Source organism: Echinops telfairi, unplaced genomic scaffold, assembly GCF_000313985.2.
Source record: "Echinops telfairi isolate 266 unplaced genomic scaffold, ASM31398v2 ScPeMD7_7458;HRSCAF=8496, whole genome shotgun sequence".
Taxonomy (NCBI): Eukaryota; Metazoa; Chordata; class Mammalia; order Afrosoricida; family Tenrecidae; genus Echinops; species Echinops telfairi.
In genome coordinates, this window is record NW_022111358.1 from 33277056 (window position 1) to 33302610 (window position 25555).

General features: G+C 38.8%; 1 protein-coding gene across 4 annotated transcripts in view; it reads right to left on the reverse strand.

The window, feature by feature from the left end:
* Positions 1-25555, reverse strand: part of KANSL1 (KAT8 regulatory NSL complex subunit 1) — a 188546-nt gene that overhangs the window by 36869 nt on the left and 126122 nt on the right. For all 4 annotated transcript variants that reach the window (XM_045299629.1, XM_045299628.1, XM_004707253.2 and 1 more), the window contains exons 3-6: positions 19226-19367; positions 12205-12306; positions 5411-5529; positions 3947-4142 (exon numbers count right to left, since the gene is read on the reverse strand). In XM_045299629.1, the coding sequence (XP_045155564.1) occupies positions 3947-4142; positions 5411-5529; positions 12205-12306; positions 19226-19367 (559 nt within the window). The remainder of the gene's footprint in view (positions 1-3946; positions 4143-5410; positions 5530-12204; positions 12307-19225; positions 19368-25555) is intronic.

The following is a 25555-nucleotide window of genomic DNA, read 5'->3' on the forward strand; positions in this document are numbered from 1 at the left end:
GGGGGGGGGAAGCTTTCCATGGAATTTTTCTCTTAACTTAGGTAAAGCTTTTCTCTAGTGTCTCTCACATAAGACCTCTGGAGTGATAAATGCACAATAAATAAACAGAAAAATAATAAATTTGTTATTATCTGTACTAATGTTACAATGAAATTGCTTCCATTCTCCAGGTTCTGCCTTCCCAAACCTGGTATTATTCACCAAGCCTGAATAATTTTCCCAAGGAAGACCATTAAAACGCATGTCTTCAGAGCTTTAGGGCTCTTGAGGCCATCACATTTCGCTCTGTCTCCAGGCTCTTTTGTGGCAAGTCACCATAAACACAGGTGACTTCCAGATTTACCTTCCTGAAAAATAATTTGCTCAAAACCTAAAGGTTAAAATCCAAATTTACAGTTTGGACATTCAAGGTCTCTTTCATTATCTACTGATAGGTCTCATTCTTATTTCCAACAAGTTACTGTAACTCAAGAGGTTCTAAACCTGTGGGGGGGTTGTCGAACGACCCTTTCACAGGGGTTGCCAGATTCATAACAGTAGCAAAAAAAAATTTTTTTTTATGGTTTGGGGTGGGGGGTGGTGTCACTACAACATGAACTGTGTTAAAGGGTCGTGGCATTAGAAAGTTTGAGAACCACTTCTCTAACTGAACCACTTGTTCTAATTGCTGCAATGATATAAAAACTGCCTTGTAGGAGCAAAATGAAATGTGTTACTATACTGAACGTACACACCTCACTAGTAAGACATATTTTAATTCCAGGAATGCTAGTCGAGCCTGACAGATTTCCAGTCATAAAACACAGTAAACTCTAAAGTGAGTTTTGTATTTGGACTGGCATGCAATGTAGATCACTTATAAAATGTAGGTAAGTCAATGATATTTGAGCTTAAAAATACATATGAGGACCTATCCTTTTTTAGCGGGGTGGGGAGAAAGTGTTATTAACAGTAGCTTCCAAAGTTCATGGAAAAATAGAAAAGATAATGTGAAGTACCACATATACTCATGTATATGCCGAGCTTTTCAGCACTCGTTTAATGCAGTTTTTGTGGTAAAATTAGATTCCTTGAGGGTGTAGGAGGCCTGGTAGGGTGTGACCAAGGGTAATGTAACCAAGAAGAATTACTGAAACCCAAATGAAGACTGAGCATGATAGTGGGTCAAGAGGAAAGTAAAAGGAAATAGAGGAAAGAGCTAGGAGGTAAAGGGCATTTATAGAGGTCTAAATACAGGCATGTACATATGTAAACATATTTATATATGAGGATATGGAAATAAATTTATATGCATATATGTGTATCAATTTAGTATTAATTTAGCAGACGGACACTGGGCCTCCACTCAAGTATTCCCTCAATGCAAGAATACTTTGTTCTATTAAACTGGCATTCTATGATGCTCACCTTCCTAACACAATCGCTGAAGACAAAGCAGGTGCATAAGCAAATGTGGTAAAGAAAGCTAATAGTGCCCGGCTACCAAAAGATATAGCATCTGGGGTCTTAAAGCCCTGAAGGCAAACAAGCGGCCATCTAGGTCAGAAGCAACAAAGTCCACATGGAAGAAGCACACCAGCCTGTGTGATCGCGAAGTGCTGAAGGGATCAGGTAAAAATTGTATCACTGTGAATGATGAATGCCCATCTATATAGGCAATTGGACATCCCCTTACGGAAGGGTCACGGGGAGGAGACGAGCCAGTCAGGGTGCAGCATAGCAATGATGAACCATACAACTTTCCTCTAGTTCTTTAATGCTTCCTCCCTGCCCACTGTCTTGATCCCAATTCTACCTTACAAATCTGGCTAGACCAGAGGATGTACACTGATACAGATAGGAACCGGAAACACAGGGAATCCAGGGCGGATGATCCCTTCAGGACCAGTGGTCAGAGTGGCGATACTGGGAGGGTGGGGTGGAAAGGGGGAACCGATTAAAAGGATCTACATGTGACCTTCGCCCTGGGGGACGGACAATAGAAAAGTGGGCGATGGGAGACTTCGGACAGTGCAAGACATGACAAAATAATCAATTTGTACATTATCAAGGGTTCATCAGGGTGGGGGGAGCCGGGAGGGAGGGGAAAAATGAGGACCTGATGCTGGGGGCTTAAGTGGAGAGTAAATGTTTTGAGAATGATGAGCGCAATGAATGTACAAATGTGCTTTACACAATTAATGTGTGTATGGATTGTGATAAAGAGTTGTATGAGCCCCTAATAAAACGATTAAAAAAAAGAAACCAATGGGAGAGCTCTATTCTGCCTATAGGGTAGCTTTAAGTCAGAATCAACTTGATAGCAATTGGTTTTGAGGAATAGACTGCAATTTGTACTGATTCTCACTTGCTCAGAGCAATATAACATGATACAACTGTATACCAGAATGAAATAGGTTTATCATATAAATCCAATGTTCAAATTATTCCAGCAATTTCCCCCTTTCCTTTATCATCCAGTTTCTTCATCAGAAAATGAGGAGCTTCCAAATTAAGAAAAAGTCTTTTAGTCAAACAGGCTATTTCTCTGATCTCCATTATAGCAAGAGCTGTCTATATAACAGCTCTTTCAATTTCCCTACCCATTCGCTAATAAAACTGTTTGCCAAGGTCTCCAAAGACCTTGGGGCTGGCTCACAGAAGCCAGTGGTCAAGTCTCAGTCTTCATCTAACTTATCTGCCTACCCAACACAGACAATATCACACCTTCCTCTGAGAAAAAAAATGTTCCCCTTTCCCACCTGCCCTCCAGGATACCACACTTTCCTAGTTTCCTTCTACCTTCACTATTCATTATACTGAGTTTTTCACACCTTTAGAGCTTCATTGCCTCAAGGCGGAACCCCTATACTTCTTATTTAAATTCCCCAGCACTTTGTTTTCTCCACAGTACTTACTACCATGAGACATTCTGGGCACTTCACTTACTGGTTTACTTTCTATCTCTCTCCATCAGAGTAATTCACGAGTAAGAAGTTGGGTTTTTGTGTTTTATTCCCAATACCTAGAACGATCTAGCTCATTGTGTGAGATATCTCAATACATATTTGCTAAAGTGATTGAAGGAACAAAAATAAAAGCAGTAATAACAGCCACTTTGAACTAAGAATTTTAAGAACTTATCAACTAGACACTCCAATAAGCACATTACATACAATTTAATTTAATGCTTAATTCTATCAGCTATCTGAGGGGTGGAGGTGAGGGATTAACAGGCTCCAAATCTCAAAACTACTAAATGACAAGACCAAGACTCAAATCTAAGTTAACTGTCTTCGAAGTCACTGTTCTTGACCCCTGCACAGTACTGATTTTGCTAGAGTATTATTTTAGGACTGTGCAGTGTTTCTTTCTATTGTGGATCAGGTCACTATGGGTCAGGGCTGACTTAAGAGTATTTAATAACAATATAACTTCATTAGTTTTAGAATAAAGTCAATTCTTTAATTTCAAGAATCAGCAAGCAATCAACTTAAACGCTCCCTGTATTAGTGCATCAATCTCCATTTTTCTCTGTGAAGACAAACATTTGTCTGTAACATCCTTTTAGAAATTTTAATGGGGATTTCTAAATCTAGAGCAAAGCATTTCAAATTCTGATTTTCAGTGGTAACGGTTCAAGTGGGAAGGCATACCTCGCCTTCAAAGTGTTCATGGTTCTGCTTAGACACTTCTCTTCCTAAAGTGCAAAGTAAGCCGTCTCCAAACCTGGCTGAAGGGTTACCCAAATAGCCTTATACAATTCACTTATAGAATTCTCTACCAAATAGGGCCCAGGAACCTACGGCATCCCTCTCCGCCTTCCCCAAAGATTCCCCAGGAAACACTGATGGTTAGCCAAGTTTGGAAAACCCTTGTTAAATCTACCAAGGTGGCAGGAGACCAGTACCTCTATTTGAGCATCAGGCTCACCAGTCGACAATGACTATAGCTCACTGCTACTGACCTTCTTGGAAAGAGGAACGATGCTATTTGGTCGAACAAGCCGTCGCTTCTTACAGCTCAGCACAGGCCTTGTCCGGGCTGCCACACAGGTGCCATCAGATGATGAAGAAACAAGATTCAGTCGTTGCTTTTTATGTAATTGCTCCTCAGCATCAGAACCATCACCTGGAATGTGGTCGGCCAAGACAGGCGGAAGACTGCACAAAGGGAAGGAAAAGTATTTACTTCTCAGAGGAACTACGGCCCAGGGGCCACATGTGGCCCACCAAGAACATTTACCCGGCCCGCCGGGTGTTTTTGCCCTGTTTGTTTTTTTACTTCAAAATAAGATATGTGCAGTGTACATAGGAATTTGTTCAGAGTTTTTTTTTCTTTTAAACTATAGTCCGGCCCTCCAATGGGTCTGAGGGACAGTGAACTGGCCCACTGTTTAAAAAGTTTGAAGACCCCTGCTCTAGGTACTGGTTCAAGCTCCTCTACCTGCAAAAGCTCAGACATACACAAGCATTCAAGAGAAGAAAGTTCGGATAACCTAGGTGTCCTTGGCCCCTGCACTTTTCTGTGAGGCTCCACTTGGAAACCCTAACTGCCTACGTGTGAAAAGCAAAAATTTCAATAAACTCAAGTTCTGGTGATGAGTTCTAGTTTACAACAAAGCATGAAATTCTAGAAATATGCAACTGCTGAGAAATTATGATGCTTACAAATGTAAATGAATGCCTTAGGGCAGCGGTTCTCAACCTGTGGGTCGAGACCCCTCTTTGGGGTGTGTGTGTGTAACAACCCTTTCATAGGGGTCTCCTAAGACCATCGAAAAACGCAAATATCTCACAATATATAATTACATATTGTTTTGTGATTAATCCCTGTTTTAATTATGTTTAATTATATTCAATTTGTAACAATGAAAATACACCCTGCATATCAGATATTTACATTATGATTCATAACGGAAGCAAAATTACAGTTTTGAAGTAGCAACGAAAATAATTTTATGGCTGGGGGTCACCACAAGAGGAACTGTATTAAAGGGTCACAGCATTAGGAAGGTTGAGAACCACTGCCTTAGGGCCTATTCTCCTATGAAATTTGACTTTTAGGGATGTGCATCTATTGCTCACTTGTAGAAGAGTTCCTTGAACTTTTGCTAAAGTATATTTGCATACAGCACTTAGGTATCTCATCTGTTAAGAGTACAGGTGTTTCTGTAAACACTTGTAATTCTTCTAAGACTAGAACCAGCAAATAGTGACTCAAAATAATGGTCTGCCTTTTCTTAAGTAAAGGGGAACACATTAAGTATATTCACTGAAATATACTTGCTACTGAAAGATATAAACAAAATGCTAACAAGTGATAAGATTCTTTTCCTTTGAACCAGAGTCCTGGCTAGGGACAAGTGTCCCAAGCTCACCTTTATTAAGCTTACTGAGCGTAACAAAGAAGCAGGAAAGATCAAACCTACTTGTTAATGACTCCATTGACAGGTCTCAATGTTCCACATGATTTGGTAGACAAGGACTCTGAAGGATGACCAATGACAGGGGCACTATGGTTTTCCAGTGGCTGAGAAACAGATTCACTCTGAGCAAGGGATAGAAAAATACCAATCAACATTTAATCATTTCTCCCTGAAAAGCAGCAACATTTCATTTACATGAAGCAGTAACAATTGCTGATACCAACTTACATGGTTGATGAAAAGATAATTAAATGGAATTAGCTTTTTCTTGGGGACGAAGGAAACCCACATATTGAATTAAGTAACAAATGTCTATTGACAAAGAAATGACTGCAATGACATAGCAACGTAAGCCTTCAACTATTGGTCAACAAGGATACACACACACACACACACACACACACACACACACAAACTTCAAAATCAAAACCACCAGTGGGGAAATTAAATGTAGTTCCGATCTACTTCACAGTATGTAGGAAGTTGTTTTCTAAAAACCACTCGTGGGGAGTGTGTTTCTATGTAAGAAGAATACAAAAGTAACAAAATCTCAGTAAATAAGTGATGCACCTGTTTGTGCACTCTGACTATATTGAGATCTTTTGATGTCACAGAGTGGCCCCTAATCGAAAGGTCAGCAGTTTAAAACCATCAGCTGCTCTCTGGGAGAAGGACAAGACTTTGCACTCCTTTAAAGGAGTTACAGTCTAGGAAAATGATGGGGCAGTTCTAGCCTGTCCTACAGGGTCACTGAGTCAGAATGACTTGTAGACAGTGAATGATCATCAAGTAGTAACTATTATCTTTAGACTATACATATGTAAGCTAAGAACATAAAAATGGAGACAGAGATGAACCAGGAAAGGTTTAAATTTCATTATTAAACAAATGTCTAATATCTTACTAGCCCCCAAAGAAGATCCCTTTGTGGTGCAATGGTTAAGCACTCTGTCACTAACCAAAAAAGTTGTTGGTTCAGATCCATCCAGTGGATCTGTAGGAGAAAGACCTGGCACTCTACTCTGCATCCCTAAGAAGTCATTACTGTCAGGAAAACCCTCCAGGCAGTTCTACTTGGTCTCTTGGGGCTGAATCTGAGTTGAAGTCAGCTCCACCGCACCCAACAGCAGTAGCCTCAGGAGGGACAGGAGTAGTTATTAGACGCCCGTCTTTTGAAATCTCCGAGGTAAAGGCAATAAAATTACACATGCAACTATCCTTCAGCTGTCTCCTCAAACTGACTCTGGGATGTTCTGAAGTTTGTCTTATTCCTGCAATGGTTATCAGTACATTTCAAAATTACTATTTTGAGGTTGAAATTCTACTTCTCAGGACTGCTCCATTTTATATGATCGGCATATCCCAAAGAGGAAATACCAAAGACCACTGTGAGTCTAGTTCACTGAGACAAGTATCAAGATATGACACAGATTGGGAAGAGGTAATGTCAAAGTTCTATGCGTATACATTATCCAATATGACTGCAGTATGCAAACAGACTAATCATCTAGGATGCTGCAATGCACTGGGAAAATGTTCAGTTTTCCTTGAGAGATACTCTCCATCTAAATGAAAGCGGCACAGGCATGTTGAACAATTGTATTAAGTCAATGCCATCAAAATTCGGGTAAACTTGGCGCAAAGGCTCACTGCCTTAAACTCTACACTGATTTTTCTGGGGTCTTCGGTAGCAAGAACTTAAAAGATGTTCAGATTCTCTCACCAATTGTTTACTCAATCCTGGAAATTGATCCTAAAGGAGTAACTCTCTAAGTACCATATATACTCGTGGATAAGCCGAGTTTTTCAGCACATTTTTAATGCACTTATTGTGGTAAAATTAGGTGCCTTGGCTGAGATTCAGGTTGGCTTATACTCGGGTATATACAGTACTCAAAAGTCTTCTAAAGCTGGCTGTGGCTATGGTATCTATTGAAAGCCTAAATATTCAGCGTCTGAGGCACAATTATACAACTTTCATGCAACATGAAAATTTCAATTGTTTAATGACAAGCAGATCTTAAAGAGCTTTATAAGACCTAGTTTCTGCATACAATTTTGACGACAGTATGATTTATATATCTAGAGTTTCTACAAGGTACCATGTGTAAGTAATGAATTGCTTTTCCATCAATTAATTTTTTTTAGGGATGAAAGAATTAACTATATAAAGACAAAACAAAATGTTTCTATTCTTTATCAAAATCTCACTTCAAAAGAAAATTTTCTTATACCAAGTCTAAAGAATAAAAATAAAAACCCCAATGGTATCATCGCTCACAATTAACAAGGGATACAAGCTTCTATTGTGCCCATAGAGACACAAATTTGAATAGCACTGTTTTCTAACATGATACACTGCGGTCAATTTGGGTATAGTTATTTTTTAATGTGAACTTTACTTATTTTAGAGAAGCACTTGAATTTTTCTAGGGGTAATTTAGTCTCCTAATTAAAACTGAAGTCAGTAGGAAAAAAAGTTTTAGCAAAAATATTTGTCAAGAGTAAGAACACCCAGTGATCTAATGCCATGAACTCCAGAGTGGCCCTGCGCCAAATCCCAGCCATGTGAGGCCACACCAGAAAGTCAGGCAGGATCTGCTTACAGATCTTGGGAAATCCTGCAATCACAGTTAGACCAAATGTAGGGCATTTGGACAACTAACATTCTTTCGCAAATGCAAGAGACTATTTTGCATTCAAAGAGTTTAAAATATTAGTTCATATTTTCAAATAGATGTGAGACAACAACACAACTCACAAACATCATTTAACTTAAAGCTTCTTCTTAAATAGATTTATATTGCCTTAACACAATGAACCCTTCCTACCCTTTACTTCAAAAGGGTGCCAACACAGTAACAAGTAATAAATCATGTACAGCAACATGGATAATGCCTCAGAAATGTTAAAACTACATAGAAATCTAAACTTTATCATTACTACCACAGTAGTTCACATCCTTAACGTTTTTTTAGAAAATGGCAGAAAGGCTCACTATCAGTCATCCAATAGGAAGCTAGAACAAGGGCATAAGAATGAAAGGCTCTATGATAAGCAGCAGACGTTATCAGAGAAGCTTCCCTTTGAATGTTGTGTTCAGATGCTCTTTCCATGGGTACAAGTACCCCACAACCTGAGAGCATAGAGTAGAAAAGGTGACGGGGTGACAGACAGAGTGCCTGTCATCTACTGTCTCTCCAAAGCAGAGACCTAGGACAATCTTTGAGGTATATCAAAGGGGGTTGCAGAATGGAATGTTCACCTGATTTGAAAGGGCCAGACACATGGAATAAAATGATTAACACAGCAAGAGACTCAAATTTATTATTCAGGGAAAGCGGGTACCTATCGGATTACTGTCCTTAGTAACATCAATTAAGTGCTTCTAAAAGCCCCTTAAAGAAAAACTAGATTAAATTAAGGGGGAGAAGAGATCCTGGTGGTGCAAACAGAAAGGCCAGCTGTCCCAACCCAGAAGCCCCTCTGTGGGAGGAAGAGGGGCCAGCTTGCTTTTGTGAAGATTTACAGCCTTCCCACAGAAAAGTGGGTGAAGGGAATCGGTGCAAGACATAATATCTGTATCTATATATAAATAATCAAGAGATCATGAGGGAGTGAGGGAGGGTGGGGGGGAAATGAGCTGATACCAAGGGCTCAAGCAGAAAGAAAATGTTTTGAAACTGATGATGGCAACATATGTACAAAGGTGCTCGACAAAATGGATGTATGTACGGATTTTGATAAGAGCGGCAAGAGCCCTCAATAAAATGATTTTTTTAATGGACGATGGCAACATATATACAACTGTGCTAGACACAATGGATGTATGGATTTTTATAAGAACTGTAAGAACCCCCCAATAAAATGATTTATTTTTTTTTTTATAAAAAAAAGGGTTACAGTCTTCTAAACCCTCTGGGCAGTTCTACTCTACTTGGTCGCAGTGAGTCTGAACTGACTGGACTGAAAACAGTGGGCAAGTTATGTGGTTGATCTTACTTGAAGCCCCCAAGCCAGGGTCCACAGGACTTACTTTACAAAAAAATAAAAAGAAGGATGTAAAATAGAAGCACACATTTTAAAGTACTCAGGTTAGCAGCTTGAAACCACCAAGGTAAGTGGCTCCCCAGTGGCGAGAAAGAGGAAGCAAGAGTTACAGTCTCAGAAATCTACAAGAGCAGTTCTACCCTGTCCTCGAGGGTTGCTGTGCGTCAGTACGGACTTGATGGTAGAGAGCTTTGAGGACTGAGGTGGCACCGACCCAAACCATGGTATTTTCAATCACCTCATATGAATGTGAAAGGTGGATGCGGAATAAGAAAGACCTAAAACTTAATTTGAATTATGGTGTTGGCCAAGAATAAGGCAAGTACCATCGACTGCCAAAAGAACAGAGTGGGTGAGGGGTGATGGAGGACGATGTAAGATAAGGAAATAATAATAATCTATAATTTATCACGGGCAGGGGAGGGAGGGGGAAGAAATGGAAAGCTGGTATCAGGAGCTCAAGTGGGAAGAGAATTCTTTGAAAATGATGATGGCGGCATATGTGAAAATGTGCTTGACACACTGGATGAATGTACGGAGTATAAGAGAGAGATGTAAAAGTATTTTACAAAAAGGAACAAATGGTCTGTCTTAAAAGAATTACAGTCAGAATGTTCCTTAGAAGAACGGATGACAAAACTTTGTCTCATGTACTTTAGATATGTTACCCAGAGAAACCAGTCTCTGGGGAAGACATCATGCTTGGTAGAGGGGCAGCAAAAGAGGAAGGCCCTCGGCCAAGGTAAACTGGCACAGTGCCCCAAACAATGGACTCAGGACCAGGTAGTGTTTCATTGTATTCTACACAGGGTCGCTGTGTCAGAACCAACACGAAAGACATACTAGCCCCTTCCACAAGCTAGTGCCACAACCAGGACACTGTGTTAACCTGCAGTGAATACATGTCTGAAAATTCTACTTCCAAAATTCTGTTCTTCAGCTTTAATTTCTGTACATGTAAAAAGGAGCCATCTGTCCATCATGGGTGGAACTGTATTCCTCTCAAAGATATATTTCAATCCTAACCACCAATACCTATGAACATGATCGTATTTGGAAATGGGCTGGGTACACAGGAGAGGTGCGGAGGAACTCAAGTTTGTGATGACAAAAGCAGAGATTGGAATGGTGCGTCTACAAACCAAAGAATGTCAAGGACTGCTAGGAAATGGAGAGAGCATGGCCCTGCTGACAACCTTGATTTCAAGCTTAGTTTCCAAAATGGCAAGATAATACACTTCTGTTCTTTTAAGCCACTCACTTTTCAGTAACACGTTGGAAACAATTACTTTCCGGTCTGTATACTGAGGTTAAAAAATAACTTTGTTCCTGAGTGTCTGCAAAATGCACCATCTTTCACCAAAAATATGTTACATATAGATTTTACATATGAATTCTATCAAGTTGAGAGAAGATTTTAAAAACTTAGAGGCAGTTTTTACAATAATAAAACTTTGCCTAATTGTAATGACTTTTTTAAGTTACCTTCTTTGCAGCCATTGGGATGTTTGCATGGTTCTTTCCTTTATGTTAACACAGTTAAGTGCACTTTTGAATGCTATACAAACCATTGCCCTCTTCAGATAAAACCCACTTACTTGGCTCAAGATACATTAAACTTTTATTGAGATTTGTGCTTCTGTGTTCACAAAGAATAATGCCCCCCGCCCCGAAATCAATGTTGATTTTGTCCACTGTCTCTTACCAGATTTTGGTATTAGAGCTATCCTGGCTTCATAAACACCAGTTGGGAAAAGATCCTTTTCTCTTAGTATTTTGAGAAATCACCTGAATCTGGAGATTTCTTTGTGGGAATATTTTAAGATGAATTCAAATTATTTAATAAATAGAAAGCTATTTGCATCATTACATTTGTTTGATGGAAGTTTCCGTAATTTGTCTTTTTGGAATGTGGATATTTACCCTATGCTGCTAAATTTATTGGCCCTAAGTTGTCTGCATCCAAGGATGGGTCTGAACTACTCATATTTAAGAATTTCTGCTTTCTCTTTGTCTTCTACAGTTTTGCTAGTAGTATATCAACTTTACCAATCTTTTCAAAGAATAAGGTTTCATTTTCTTCCATTTCAATTTGCGTTCACTTATGTTACAATTAGACTTGATTTGTGCTAAAACCTGACATTTTACTCTCTAATTTATTCAGAACCATTTTTCTTTCCAGTTAAGAGACACTAATCTATTAATGACTTCACATTTATCTCTGGCCACAACTGGCTTCCTTTATACGATTTGTTAACCATGACAAGAATGTCTGTAAGAACGGAGAACAAGCTTTGTTAATTTGCAAATGCAAGGGGACTGGACTAACACAATTTGTAAGAACAGGGGCAGAACCAGAGTCATACTTTTTCCTGATTTGCTCTGGCTGTGTTGTCAGGAGAGCTCCAGATACTTTAAAATTCTAAGATCAACTGCGTAGCTTCAAAAAGGATCTTGTGTTGCTCTAATTCAAGAATTTAGATTTTTGAAATGTTTAAAACAAGGATCCTCCCAACTAAACCCTAACCCCATCTGTCAGGTTATTTTCAACTTAAAGCAACCCACAGAACAGAACTGATCCTTAGGGATTTCAAGGCTTTAAATGTTTTCAGAAATCAAACTGCCTATCTTTCTCCCACAGTGCCACAGGGCACCTTCAGGGATCCTAGCTGCAGAAAATAAAATGGTGCGTCTGGTCTGCCTCCTGAATCCTCACTGAAATTTCCCCCTTTCTCTTTTACACTTACCAGTTTATCGGTCCCATGATCTGTCTTTCCCTCAGAACTAAGTGGAAGAAAGAAGTCTGCTGTGTGTTCTGGAGAAGGCGCCTCCCCAAGAACTACCACGCCCTGTGGAACAGAAAGAAACAAGTGTTAAGTGAATGGTACAAAGCACACATTTAACAAGGGCAATCTTAAAAGGGCTGAAGAAAGGAAGACTAGTTTGCTAGAGCCTTGCCTTTTGGGCTCAGAAACAAACCATACAAGCAATTGCTTTGCTTTCCCCATGAGATAAGCTAACAAAACAATCTAGCAGTAGCCATGAATATTTAGTAAGGAACAAGACACAGGTGCAGACTTCTCTTTACACAGTTAATAAAGAGGGAAATACAACTCTTTATCAGTTGAGTGCTCTGATCCGAATGGCTTATCAACTATTTGCCGCCTATCACCCAGATTTTCAAAAGCTAGAATCTGTATCAGATTATGCTATTTAATACCCTATTGCCACCTATGCAATTTTCTAGTTAACTTGATCACAATTGTAGTTTAAAGATTACCAATCTGAGAGTGCAACTACTGTAAATGATGAGCTCAATCAACTTTATTGAAGCAAACAAAACTACAAAATAAAAGTGAACCACCCTGTAATGTATCAGAGACCAAGAACTAAAAAAAACAACAACTCCAAAAAACAAAAAAGTAGTGCCCCAAAGTACCTGTTTCTCATAAAACAAAGATTCCAGATTAAGATCCTCATGCAATTTCAACTCAAATCTTACATTCACTACAGGAAATATGAAAAAGTTATGAAAATAAATTTAGAACCATGGGCCCTTCCCTACAATAGGTATGTGGCCCAGCTTAGCAAATGCAGACTAAGTCAGCTTACTATATAAAAACAAAACCACAAAAATGGATGGCTATGACACCTTGTAACAGAAAGGCTAGGAAGTACCTTAATAACCAGGATCTATGTCTGGATTATTTTTCCATGGTTCAGAAAACACCTGAGTAGACAGCCCCAAGAAAACATTAGAAATGAGCAGCCTTGGATCTACATGAGTATCCCCAAGAAAAACTTCACACACATAGATTCCAAGGTCTAGAGCAGTTGGCTGAATCCAGGTGTGGGTTACGATAAGTCAGACATTGACTTGATGACAGGTCTCTGTCCCCCAGTACTAGAACATAAGAACTTTGAGGAATATTAGTTTCCTTTTTTTTTAAAAAATGAGGTAGGATAGGTATTTGCTCCTGTATCCCCAATACCTTTAAGAAAACGGTGAATGGATAAATGAAAGTCTTTCTTTTGTAGAAAGTTGACTACTGTGTCCCGACTTTCTTACCCACATATAAATTATTAAAGGAGTAATTTAGTCTTCTGGTTATAATTAATATGAAGTTAATACTTTGCCGGTTGGGGGACATATAGGATTTTAAACATAAAATCCAGCAAACACTTAAGCATTTCTATTCATAATACTCAAGCCTGCTCCATTTAAGGCAGTGGTTTCTCAACTTTCCTAATGCTGCAACCTTTTAAAACAGTTCCTCATGTTGTGGTGACTCCCCAACCATAAAATTAGTATCGTTGCTACTTCATAACTGTAATTTTGCTACTGTTATGAATCGGGTGACCCTGTGAAAGGGTCGTTTGGGGGTCGGGGATCCCCAGGTTGAGAACTGCCTTCATGGGTTTACCAGGGTAAACTGTTTCCAGGAGTAAAAAGCCTTATCTTTTTCCCATGGAGAGCCTAGTGGTTTGTAGTTAGCAGCCCAACACGTCACCCACGATACCAGGGTGGCTTCTATATAGTACATATGGTGGTAAATTCATAAATAATGGACAGTGTGTAGATTACAGAGTGGACACGAATTCCTACTGGGTGGTGAGTTAAAGTAAACTGAGCAAATATTTGAAAAAAATGTGTCTTGGGGACAGTGGGGGAAGAGCCAAAAGCAAAGGATGGAGCAGGCATAACAGACTGTGTGTGGAATTCTGGGAGAATAGAATACAAAGAAGGTGAGAAGGTGTGAAGGGAGCTGCCCTGGGTGAGAGGGAGAGACACTGTGGGGCCTTGGGATTTACTAGGAGGACTCTGAATTTTATTCTCAGACAGAAAGCCTGAGAAGAGTGTCAAGCAGAAGAGGGAAACGATCTGACTGAAGGTTAACAATGATAGCTGTGTCATTACCAGTAGCAAACCAAACCCACTGGCACTGAGTTGATTCCAACTCACAGTGAACTTACAGGACAGAGGAGATTGCTCCTTAGGGTTCTCAGACTGTTAAATCTTTATGGGGTCAGACAGACCCATAAACCTCCTGTCATGAGGATAGCACCCAGTGTGTCACCAGGGATCCACAAAGACTGGCAGGTGTGTGTGCATATGTACAGGCAAATACAAAACCCAAAGAGTAGATGCTTGGACCTAAGTGGCTAGAGTTTGTGATAAAAATAAGTACACACACACATAAGCTACTTCTTACAGGTAAGAAGTTGAGGTAAAGCTGAGACCATGATGTATATATATACACTACCCGCCCACCCCCCAAGCTGAGACCATTATGCATATATATATGCGCATATATATGGGTACTACCCCCCCACCCCCACCCCCAAAAAACAGAAAAATATTGCTGGGCTGAGCTTTCATCAGCTAAGCCAGTGGTTCTCAACTTTCCTAATGAAGTGACCCCTTAATACAGTTTCTCACATTGTGGTGACCCCCCAACCATAAAATTACTTTTGTTGTTATTTCATAACTGTAATTTTGCTACTGCTATGAATGATCATGTAAATATCTGATATGCAGGATGTATTTTCATTATTTCAAAGTGAACATCATTAAAGCATAGTGATTAATCACAAAACAATATGCAATTATATATTGTGAAATATTTATTTCTAATGGCAAATAAATGAAATTTTGTCTTGAAGCATGGTGTAGCATGGTTGATCGTCTTCACCCCAGTACTCGTATGTGGGCATATCTGCATGTGGGTGGACCCGCCTGGAGATGGATAGAGGAACAGTCTCTGTTCCCAAGACCATCATAAATATGTGCTTTCCAATGGTCTTGGGCAACCCCTGTAAAAGGGGTCGAGACCCACAGTTTGAGAACCGCTGAGCTGAGAGACCATCAAGCAACTTGCTGTGAGTGCACAACCTGGCGTCGCCCGGGAAGGTTCTCTCTGGTCACAATGAATTTTTTCATAAAAGGAGTTTCGCTCAAATCTCATTTTTGGTGACAGTTAATTTAAGAGAACAGCATGCAGCTGTGAAATTTTGTTTCCTGCTCAGGAAAAATGCTGCAGAAACTGTTGTAACGTTGAATACAGCTTACAAGGACAGCGCTAAGCGGAAAAACTGAAGTGTACAAGTGGTTTTCTCGTTTCAAAAAAGGTGAAACATCGACTGATAACCTTGAACAGATGAAATGTCGACTGACCAGGAAAAAGAGCGTCAAGTGGGAACATGCTGTGCTTTGAAAGACCTAGTCTTGTTTCCCAAGATGACCAGACATGGTGCCATTCTTATGACCCTCAAAGCAAACAATCAATCAAGCCTGTACAAGAAACCATCACCACCTCACCACCCCAAAAGCCTGACATCGTATAAGAGGTGAAACGAGGGAGGTGCTGTCAGCCATCCATACAGATGGACTTGAAAACTGTTTCCCAGAATGGAATCGCAGATTTGACAAACGTATTAAGTGTTATGGAGAGTACCTTGAAGATAAGGTTGTTTTGTTTAAAAAAATTTTTTTAATTCATTAATGGGTTTATGGAAATACCACCCGAAGTATTCAGTAGGTTATTATAATTGATGGCAAAAAAATTTATTTTAATAATCTAGGATAGGGGAACAAATTAAGTCCTAACTTCTTTAAAAATTATCAACAGCACATGAGGGAAGTTTAAAAACTAAATACAGTCACTAAAAGTGATGAATATTTTGTTTTCCTTAGTTCTTCTTCACAAAGGAAAATTGTATTATAAAGCATGCCATGAAAAGCATTAACTGCATCAAAGGGCATGAATACATTTATGCTCCTGGTGCATGCTTTATGAAGTATTTTGGCAGTGTGAGAAAAGACTCGACTTCATTTTTGGCTCTTTATTCACTTAGCAATAATGACAGAGCATTGTGGGGAAACTTTTCAAAGCCCCTTGGCTATTTCTGAAAATCTGGGAGGTAGTTACCCTGCAGTTTTGTGCCCATATTGTTAACCCAAAAGTGTTACTATCTAGGAGTAGAAAGATTTGACTGTGCATGTTATAGAAGCTATCTGGTGTCATTTGCTATCATGCTCTGAGATTTGCATGGGTTGTATTGGCCTTTTCAAGAGCTGACTAGCTATGGTTAGTGTGAGCTGTCGTTGAATTCTAGTTTGCCTTTGGGTGAAAGTGTGGAGGGGAAGCCTTTCCCCTTCTTTTAAGGATGTGCTTTCTAGCAATGTTAACATTAATTTTCTTATAGTTGCTCATTAGGGGGAAAAAAGTCTTTGAGAGCAGTTTGTCATTATGTATAGGAGTAATGATCCCTGTTCAAGAAGAAACAATTTCTAGGAGATACAGTCTTCTTCATACTTGTGTGATGTTTAGATTTGAATAATTGGTCCACTTATTTATAAACAAACAAAACAGTTATGCCTTAGAAAAAGAAAGACAATGTAGGTTCCTTGAACCACTTCCATTGAGTTCATTGTTAAACTGCTCACCACGGTTTCTCAGGTTGTAACTCTTGATGGAAACTACCAGCCTCATCTTTCTCCTGAGCAGTTGAGTTTGAGCCACCCAACAGGCAGCTAATGCACAGTGGCTAACCCACGATACCACAGATGTCACATGTGTTCCTTCCCCCATATATATTTATTTAATGCTAGAAATAACTCTTACTGACTTCTAAGAGGCAGAGTTAAATTCAAACTTGGCATAACATTGTCATCATTGCCCTTGGATATATTGGTTGAAATGTCACACCTGGCAGATAAATTTGCAGAGGAAAACCCTCGGGACTGGGCTGCTGCTTTTGGTGAAGGAGACTCTACCCTCTTAACACAGCACTTGTGAGCATCAGCGTCTAGCCCATTCCCAAGACTATCTGTCTTTAAGTCAGATTTGGACATGATTTGGAGCATCAGACATACTTAGAATTTTTAATAGACTTTACGGAGGGCTTGGTTCACCACTACAAGCTGTCAGTTGGTCTTCCTGCAAAGGACTGGTCTGTGAAACGACACAGCCACCTTGCTTAAGTAAGAGGGAAGGAGCTAAATAGCAATAGCAGAAACTTAGTGTACCTTTGCCTTCGAATCTGTTTTCAGACTTCGAGGTCCCTATTGGAATAGGGTTACAGAGCATTTTGAACACTTTGTGTCCACCAGGTTCCCAGGCTGGTTCTTATGGAACCAGTCTGCAGTAAGCTGAATGATGTATCTTTTTGGGGTGGATGGGGAGCACCTCTTACACTAAAAAGAATCGAAACAAGAACTCAGATGCATGTTCACCAATGTTGTTGCAGAATCAATCTCAATGTGTCCATTAACAAAAGGATTTTAAAAATGTGATACATAGATAAAACAGAATATTCTTCGGTCAGAAAATGACATTCTGATATATGCTACAGCACAAACCTTGAAAACATACTGAACTAAGTAAATCAGATACAAATGAGCAAATATTATATGATCGTACTTATATGAAATATCTAGAACAGGCAAACACATTGAGACAAAACTGTATTAGTGTTCATCAGTAATTAGGGAGAGGGAAAAACAGAATTTTTGTCTAACCAGTTGCCATCAAGTGGATTCCAACTCGGGGCACCCAAGTGTATGTTTATGGGAATAAGAAAGTATTTGAAAATGGATAGTGGTGTTGTAAAACATGGTTGGTGTAATTAATCTCACTGAATTATATACACAAAAATGGTTGAAATAATAAACATTTTGTTATATACACACATTTAAGTTATTGGGGTTTGGATTCATAGGCATTTCTTTATGTTACTGTCTTACACATTGTGATATTGCACTTTCTTTAAAATATAACTCAATGAACACTTTACAAAAATATATCATCTTGTTAGTTGGTCACCATTTAACTCATCTTATTAATTTATTTAATAAATTCTTCTCAGTGCTGTTTCTCAAGACAGATCAGCACAAAGGCAAGATATGAACCTTAAAAAAAACATCGTTCTGTCATGCTTATTTTTGGAGGCAGTACATTCTTAATTTAGATCCATGCATCCACTAAGTCACTGAGTTCTACCACATCAAGTTAATTTTAAAAATGAACAACGCTACCCCCCCACCCACCCCCAAAAAAAAAACCCTCACAAGAATTTAAACTTGTGAAGGTAGGATTTTTTTGTTCACTCCTATGGCTCCACTCAAGAGAACAGTGCCTGGTACAGTGAGGCACTCAAAATATATTTGTTGGACAGATTTCTTTTCCCTGCATATTTCGCTCAGACTCACACAAAAACTATGCATAGGGCTTTTGCCAAGTTTTTTTCCATGGGGGAAAAAGCTATGCATAATAGCACTTTAAAAGATAAACACTGTATGGTAAGTATTGAAAAAATATAAATTCTAATCATCAATGTCTAGTTCTGTGTGAATAATCTTTTAGGGGTAAAATTTATTTTCCTTAAGAAAGCAAACGGAGCCGTCCAAAAGGAATGTCGCAAACAAAAGAGCAGGAAGATGGAAGCTCTCTGGAGTCATCACCACTTGCCCACAAATAAGCCAACAACTTACATTGTAAAGGGTTGTTTTTGTGTTTTTAAATTTGCCTCCTTTAGCCCAGGTAGTCAAATGTTTGTATGTCTTTTCTTAACTCATGTCAAATTCGTACAATATTCTGTCTCTGCAGACTCTAAACAAACGAAACCACCGCATCAGTTAATGATAACCTTTCTCTTTTGCAGGGTTAACAGATGCTAAACTAAAAGGGCATGAGGAAATGGGGGAAATGAAAGTGATTAAGTGATAGTTTTCAGGTGGATTGAAATAATCACACACCCATGCCTTACCTTATTAGCACGAATCTGCTTGTAAATATCTGTTTGCTGCCGAATTCGATATTCCAAGTCAGACACGTGAGCCTGAAGCCAGTTCCAGCGGCTAACAATGGCTGCTCGGTCTGCAGCCCATTTCCATTCTGACCTTCGCCTCCTAGAATGAAATTAACAGAATGAAATACAAGAGTAGCAACAACATATATGAAAGTGGGCGATGGGGTGTTAAAATACCAAAGGTGCTTATACAAACTAACTTGTGCCAAAAAACATCTAAGACTTATATCATCAAAGGGCACATATGTAGATGAAACCCTTCACATAGACTTACCAGACAATAGGTGGAGTTACCTTGTGTTATTCTGATGCCATAACAAATAATTTAATTTCTTAGGAGGTAAAAATTGTTTTCTAATTTGAAATAAAAGGTCCATCAACAGAGAAATCATGAAGAAAGTCTGATGGGAACTTGTAGATATCAAGAGACAGATATAAAAACTTAATGGAAAGCTATATATAGTTAAGGCAGCGTAGAACTGGTACAAAGATAGATTAAACAGTCCAACAGGGTACAGAAGTTCACAACTTCAAACCAAACCAAACTCATTGCCACCAAATCAATTCTAACGTCCCTTTAGGACAGAGTAAAACTGCCCGGTGGGGATTTCTGAGACTTACAAATCTCTACAGAAGCAGAAAGCTTCATATTTTCTCCCTAGGAGCAGCTGAAGGTTTCAAACTGTTGACCTTACAATTAACAGCCGCAACATGAATTCCCACTATACAGAGGTTCCCAACCCAGAACTGGATATTTACAAGAGACGGCATTCTAATCAGTACGGACGGACAAACAATACAATACATAACACTGAAATCCAACTCACTTCATGAAAAAGTAAATTTAGTTTTTTTTTGTCTGTCCATATTTCATGTTACCTTTTCCAACTCCATAATATGAAAAGTCAACATTAGAACACTGAAGAATTTTTTAGGAACTTTGAGCAGGAAAGCATTTCTTAAATAAGATGCACCCCCCCAAAAGAAATCAGCATAAAATAAAAGATCCAATAAGTAGTTAAACAGTAAGCTATTTTGTACAGATACAAAATATCTGTAACACATGAGCAAAGATACAGATAAAAATCCTTACTGATATAACAAATTGTACAAACAAAGATAGACCACAAGCAAAGACAACAAATGAACAAATAGGAAACTTACACAGAAGCCAAAATGGCCAATAAATACATGGTATGTGAAGTCTTATTAGAATTTTGTTAAAATGATTAAACACCGTGTTAAAGATTCAGGTGTCGTTTCAAGATTGGAAAAATCCAAACAAAGCAATAGTCACTCATGCTTTACTTATTGATATCAGTAAAAACTGGCACCACTAATTTTGAGGAATAATTTAAAAATATTTAGCTAGAAGAAAAATGTGCACATCCAACTATCATCAAAGTATGAGGGGGCGATAGAGCTCTCTCTGACTCTGAGCTCCTTGCTGCTCACTCCCTGGTCACTCCCCTCTCCCTTGTTCCCTTTCCCTCCTTCCCTTCCCCCTCTCTCCACGTGGACCACCAAGCTGGGCTGAGGTGAGCAATGGTACCATGTAACATGTCTGACTGTATTATTGTAATATCTCTCATGCTCTCGATGACTTTAATATAATACTTATATATCTCACACACAAAAAAAGTATGAGGGGGCACCCCTCCCCCAACAAAAAACACCCAGATGTGATGTGAGGGGAACAGTGCATTTGGAATTTGTTCTACCAAGTCAGACTGTTAGTCAAGCTTTCTATTTAGAGGGTCTGAAAAGATTGCCTAACAGTATGCGACAAAAAATGCCTGATTTGTGGCAGACAGGGGACTGGTTTCTAATTACAGTAAGGAGAGAAATTCATTAATTTTATAATACTTAAGATCAAAGGTAGCAAAGGTGTTTCAAGTTTCATCATCATTCATTCTGCAAAATCTCTTGATTTTGCAAATTCCCTTCAATGCTAAAGCTACTAAACCAGTTCCCAGTCTATGAATCACTCCCGGGCTAGGCTACTGCGATACACTTCCTGAGCTAATGCCACTACCCCATCACAGCTAACCACATTGCTTTTCCTTAATAAATGTCCCTTTCCAACCTATTTCTTCCGATTGCTCTACTTCTTCTCAAATCCTGAATTTTTGAGGAAACACTGCAGTACAACAAGAAGAGTCAAATATTGTATAAGACTAATTAAAAACTAAAAGGTGATCATTACAAACTCGTTTTTTCAAAAACCGACACTGGCTAGGCAAAATAAACCCTAATGATGAAAAGCTAAGCAAGAGAAAGCGGATTTATATCACTAAGGACAGTTTTAGGGCCCTTCCTCCACCTTAGTCACCCTTGGTGGACAAAGAACACTGGCCCGAGTCCTCAGCCTTCTTCCAACAGTGTTTCAGAACACCACACATGCTGAATTGTCAGAAAGGGTGACGTGTTATCTCTGAATTTAACCAAATTGTTTCTTGCTTAAGACAGACAGACAGACAGACAGACACACACACACACACAAAGCACTTTAAATACTTGTTTCAAAATTAGAGAATACAAAAGGAAAAGAAAATTATTTTTTTAAATAAAATTATTTAAAGCATTCAGTTCATAAGAACTTTTCTGTTGGTACTAATAAACAACTTTTTCAGCTTTTCCTAAAATCCCAGGTAAAGGGCCTATACAGGTATTTTTCCAAATACCTGTGCAACAGCAACTCTCTAGGTAAGTATTTTGGAGATTGGCTAATTAAAACACAGCAGTAATAAGGGAATACTAGAAATCCTCAACCTATGAACAGGCTTTAAAGCCTACAAATATATTGTCATATATATGGAAAAAGTGTTTTCCGTTGAAAGTAAACATGCAGCTATTCCATAATGTCGCAAAGATCTGTGTAGGTGTGGGTGGGAAGGGGGATAAAGGAAAGCCCCATCCTAAAGGAAGTATCAAAAAAGCACCCTGTGTTGTAATGGTGAGCAATATGGCAGAAAACAGTGCTAGCAAAAGTGAGAGGTGCAGTTAACAACTCCAGGGTGATCTATGAGTTGCCAGAACTCTCACAAAACATTATCACAAGGGTAAAGGCTTCACCATCTTAACCCTCCCTCCCCACCCCTCTTTATAAACACAACTAGCCACAGAAGCTGTTTACCAGGTTTCCCTCCTAGTATTAAAAATGTGAATGAATTACTCTGATAACATGAGGCTTAAAACCACAGAAGATAGGAATATAACTAACATTCAGATGATGCTTAATGTTACATGCTGAAAAAGAACACTGGGTTCCTAGGCAGTGGAAAATGGTTAATGTGCCCAGCTGCTGAGGTTCAAGTTAAAAGAGGGGTACCTTTAAAAGGGAAAGCCTGTTAGTCTACTTGGGGGGGCGGGGGTGGTGGTGTGTGTGTCAGATGATGAAAACCCTATAGAGCACAGCTATGCTCCAATCCACATGAAGTTGCCATGATGTGGAACTGGCTCAACTACAAATGATTTTTTAAAAGAACACGAGTAAGGTTGTAGGGATGAAACTTAAAGACGACTTGGATTTCTAATTTGGTCGGGAGTGGTGCAGGATCTGAGTTCTGAGATTATAGGAGTTGAAGCATTTTCTAGGTTCTAAAAATAAATTCTTAAATCTTTTAAATATAAGGAGGCTCCCAAAAGTTTGTTTTTCATTATTTATTAATTGCATTTCCCCCAAAACTTTTGAAGCCTGCTTGTATTTTGCCAATTTTCAGAACCTTTTAATTGAAGTTTTTCTGCTTGTACATGTTATAAAAGAAATTCTTAAACACTATGGTTTTGAAAACAAAACAAAAAAACTATGGTTTTGTTACCAAAATGTAGCACTGACATTTCCTTGTGATTATAACATGAATAAATTTTAATGTTGACTGCTTTGTAACATTATTTATTTTTCTTAATAGATTTCTTTTAAGGCTATGTGACCAAATCCAAACCCAGTCCACTGTCAGTCTATTCTAATTTATAACAACCATATATAAAATTTGCAAGGCTGTGCATGTTTCCAGTAATGGATTATCTCATTATTCTCCCAGGGAGCAGCTGCTAAGGCTTGAACCACTGACCTTGGGATTAGCAATCCAAGTATCACTAGGGCTCTTAATTCAGTCATTCTTTTTATATGGTTAATAGAATGTTAGGAGCCCTGGTGATGCAAACCAGAAGATTGGTGGTTTAAACCTACCAGACACTTCATGGGAGAAAGATGTGGTCTTTTGCTTCCATGATTAATAATTCCTAAAAATGAATCGCCATTAAATTGGTTCTGACTCAATAACCCAGTGAGACAGGGTAGAATACCACCCCCCCACCCCCCCACCCACACACACACCTTGCAAGGTTTTCAAAACTGTAAATCTTCATACAGGAACAGAAAGCCTCCTCTTTCTCCTGAGTAGCTGGTGGGTTTAAACTGCTGACCTTGCAATTAGCAGTGCAATGCATACAGCATATACACAACTTACAATATTCTGCTGGGTCCAAGAATATACTGTATTTTCATTAACAAAAACATGTTCTCCCCTAAAATGGTGTTTTAAACATGCTTCCCATAGGCATATTTAAACCACAGTAAGAAGTGTTTTTCCTCACAAATTTAGGGTTTCACTTACATCATGCTAGTTAATGTGTCAAACAAAAATTGGAATTGTGTTTGCTCTAAGTTTCTTAAAATCATCTTGAATGATACTGTTAGTGGAAATATTTTATTAGAAGAGGACAAGCCGGTCAACAAGGGACTTTCATGGATGATTTAACAAATGTGGAGACTAAGAGCTCCTTCAATCTTGAAATAAACAAGAAATCATATACTGAATCCTCAAAGGTGTCATTGAGACAGCATTTTCTACTGCACGTAATAGGTAATGACATGAACCACTTAATTCATAGATGGACATCATTAATTTTGTTTGAAGAGCTAAATATGTAATTTCTGCTAGCCCAGAAAGTGAAAAATAAGGCCTTGTAACACTATGTTCTTTACGGTCGACTCTTTGATAGTCAATAAAAGATTATTAAAATGTCACCTCTTCGTACTCTATAAACTCTATCTTCAGTGCTGAAGCACGCCAGATAAGAGCAAAAATCATGAGGGATACTTACTTCTCAGAGGGAAACTAGCAAAAACTGAGCCATCTAACTCAAACTCACCAACGTATTGCCATTGAGTTGATTCTGACTCAGAGCAACCCTTATAGGACAGTGTAGAACAGCTCCTTCGAGTTTCCAATCAGGTGGGGAGCCTTTTTCCCCCTGCCATTTGGATATTTATAACACCATTCTCAGGCCACACAAAATGACCAAGCAAAAATTAGCTTGCTATATTTGATCAAACATTTCATTTACTCATCCCTAAAGTGATGGCTGGAACTGCTTTTTGGTGAGGTGTGATATTAGCTGGTATTAAAGATTTTGCAGGCCTTTTAAGGCCTGTGGCCAGATGTTCTCCATTGCTACTTTAAATCTTTACAAGAGCAAAGAGCCTATCTTTTTCTGATGAACTGCTGACCTTGTGGTTAGCAGCCTAGTGCCTAGCTCAACAGAGCTCCTGAGTTATCTAAAAGTAACATCAAAAGCTAGGAAGTGAACCATAACCACCACTTGACTTAGTGCTATCTCTAATTAAGTTCACCTAGTTCTATTCCAAGCTGGGAATCAAATAGGGCTGGGAGATTACACTTCTCACCCCAATTTATAATTTTTTAAAAGCTCAATTTTAAATAGCAACATAAACGCTAGAAAGATCTGAATGGGAGTAATTCCATTTTAAATTCTGATTTCAACCCTATATATGGTTCTATAGTTCTTTCCTTTTATGCAAGCAAGGGTTCTAGTAACAAACTAAAAGGGACATGATTGTCAACAGCAAGTTATGTCAGTACTATACTTATCTAAATTATATGACAAAGGGTTGCACATTTCCAAGTTTACAAGAAAGTCTGAGACCCCTACATTCTATAATTTCCAAGTTACTTAAATAAAATATAGATAATATGTAAAATATAGATAATATGTCAATCAATGCAGTAAAACTGAGGCAATCCAAGAATGTATCTGTGGCCCACAAACCAGCTTTCAATTAAGGACAGGTATAGAAAAATCTTGAAGTTACTGAGATAAAATATATACGCAAGCATTTACTACCCAGCTCAAAACTAGCACGACGAAACCAAGGCAAGAAGATAGGTTCAAACCCAGGGACAAGGGAACAACAAGCGATCCAAATTGGTGGGGAGGTGGGTGTGGGAGACCTGGTAGGGCAGGATCAAGGGGAACGTAACA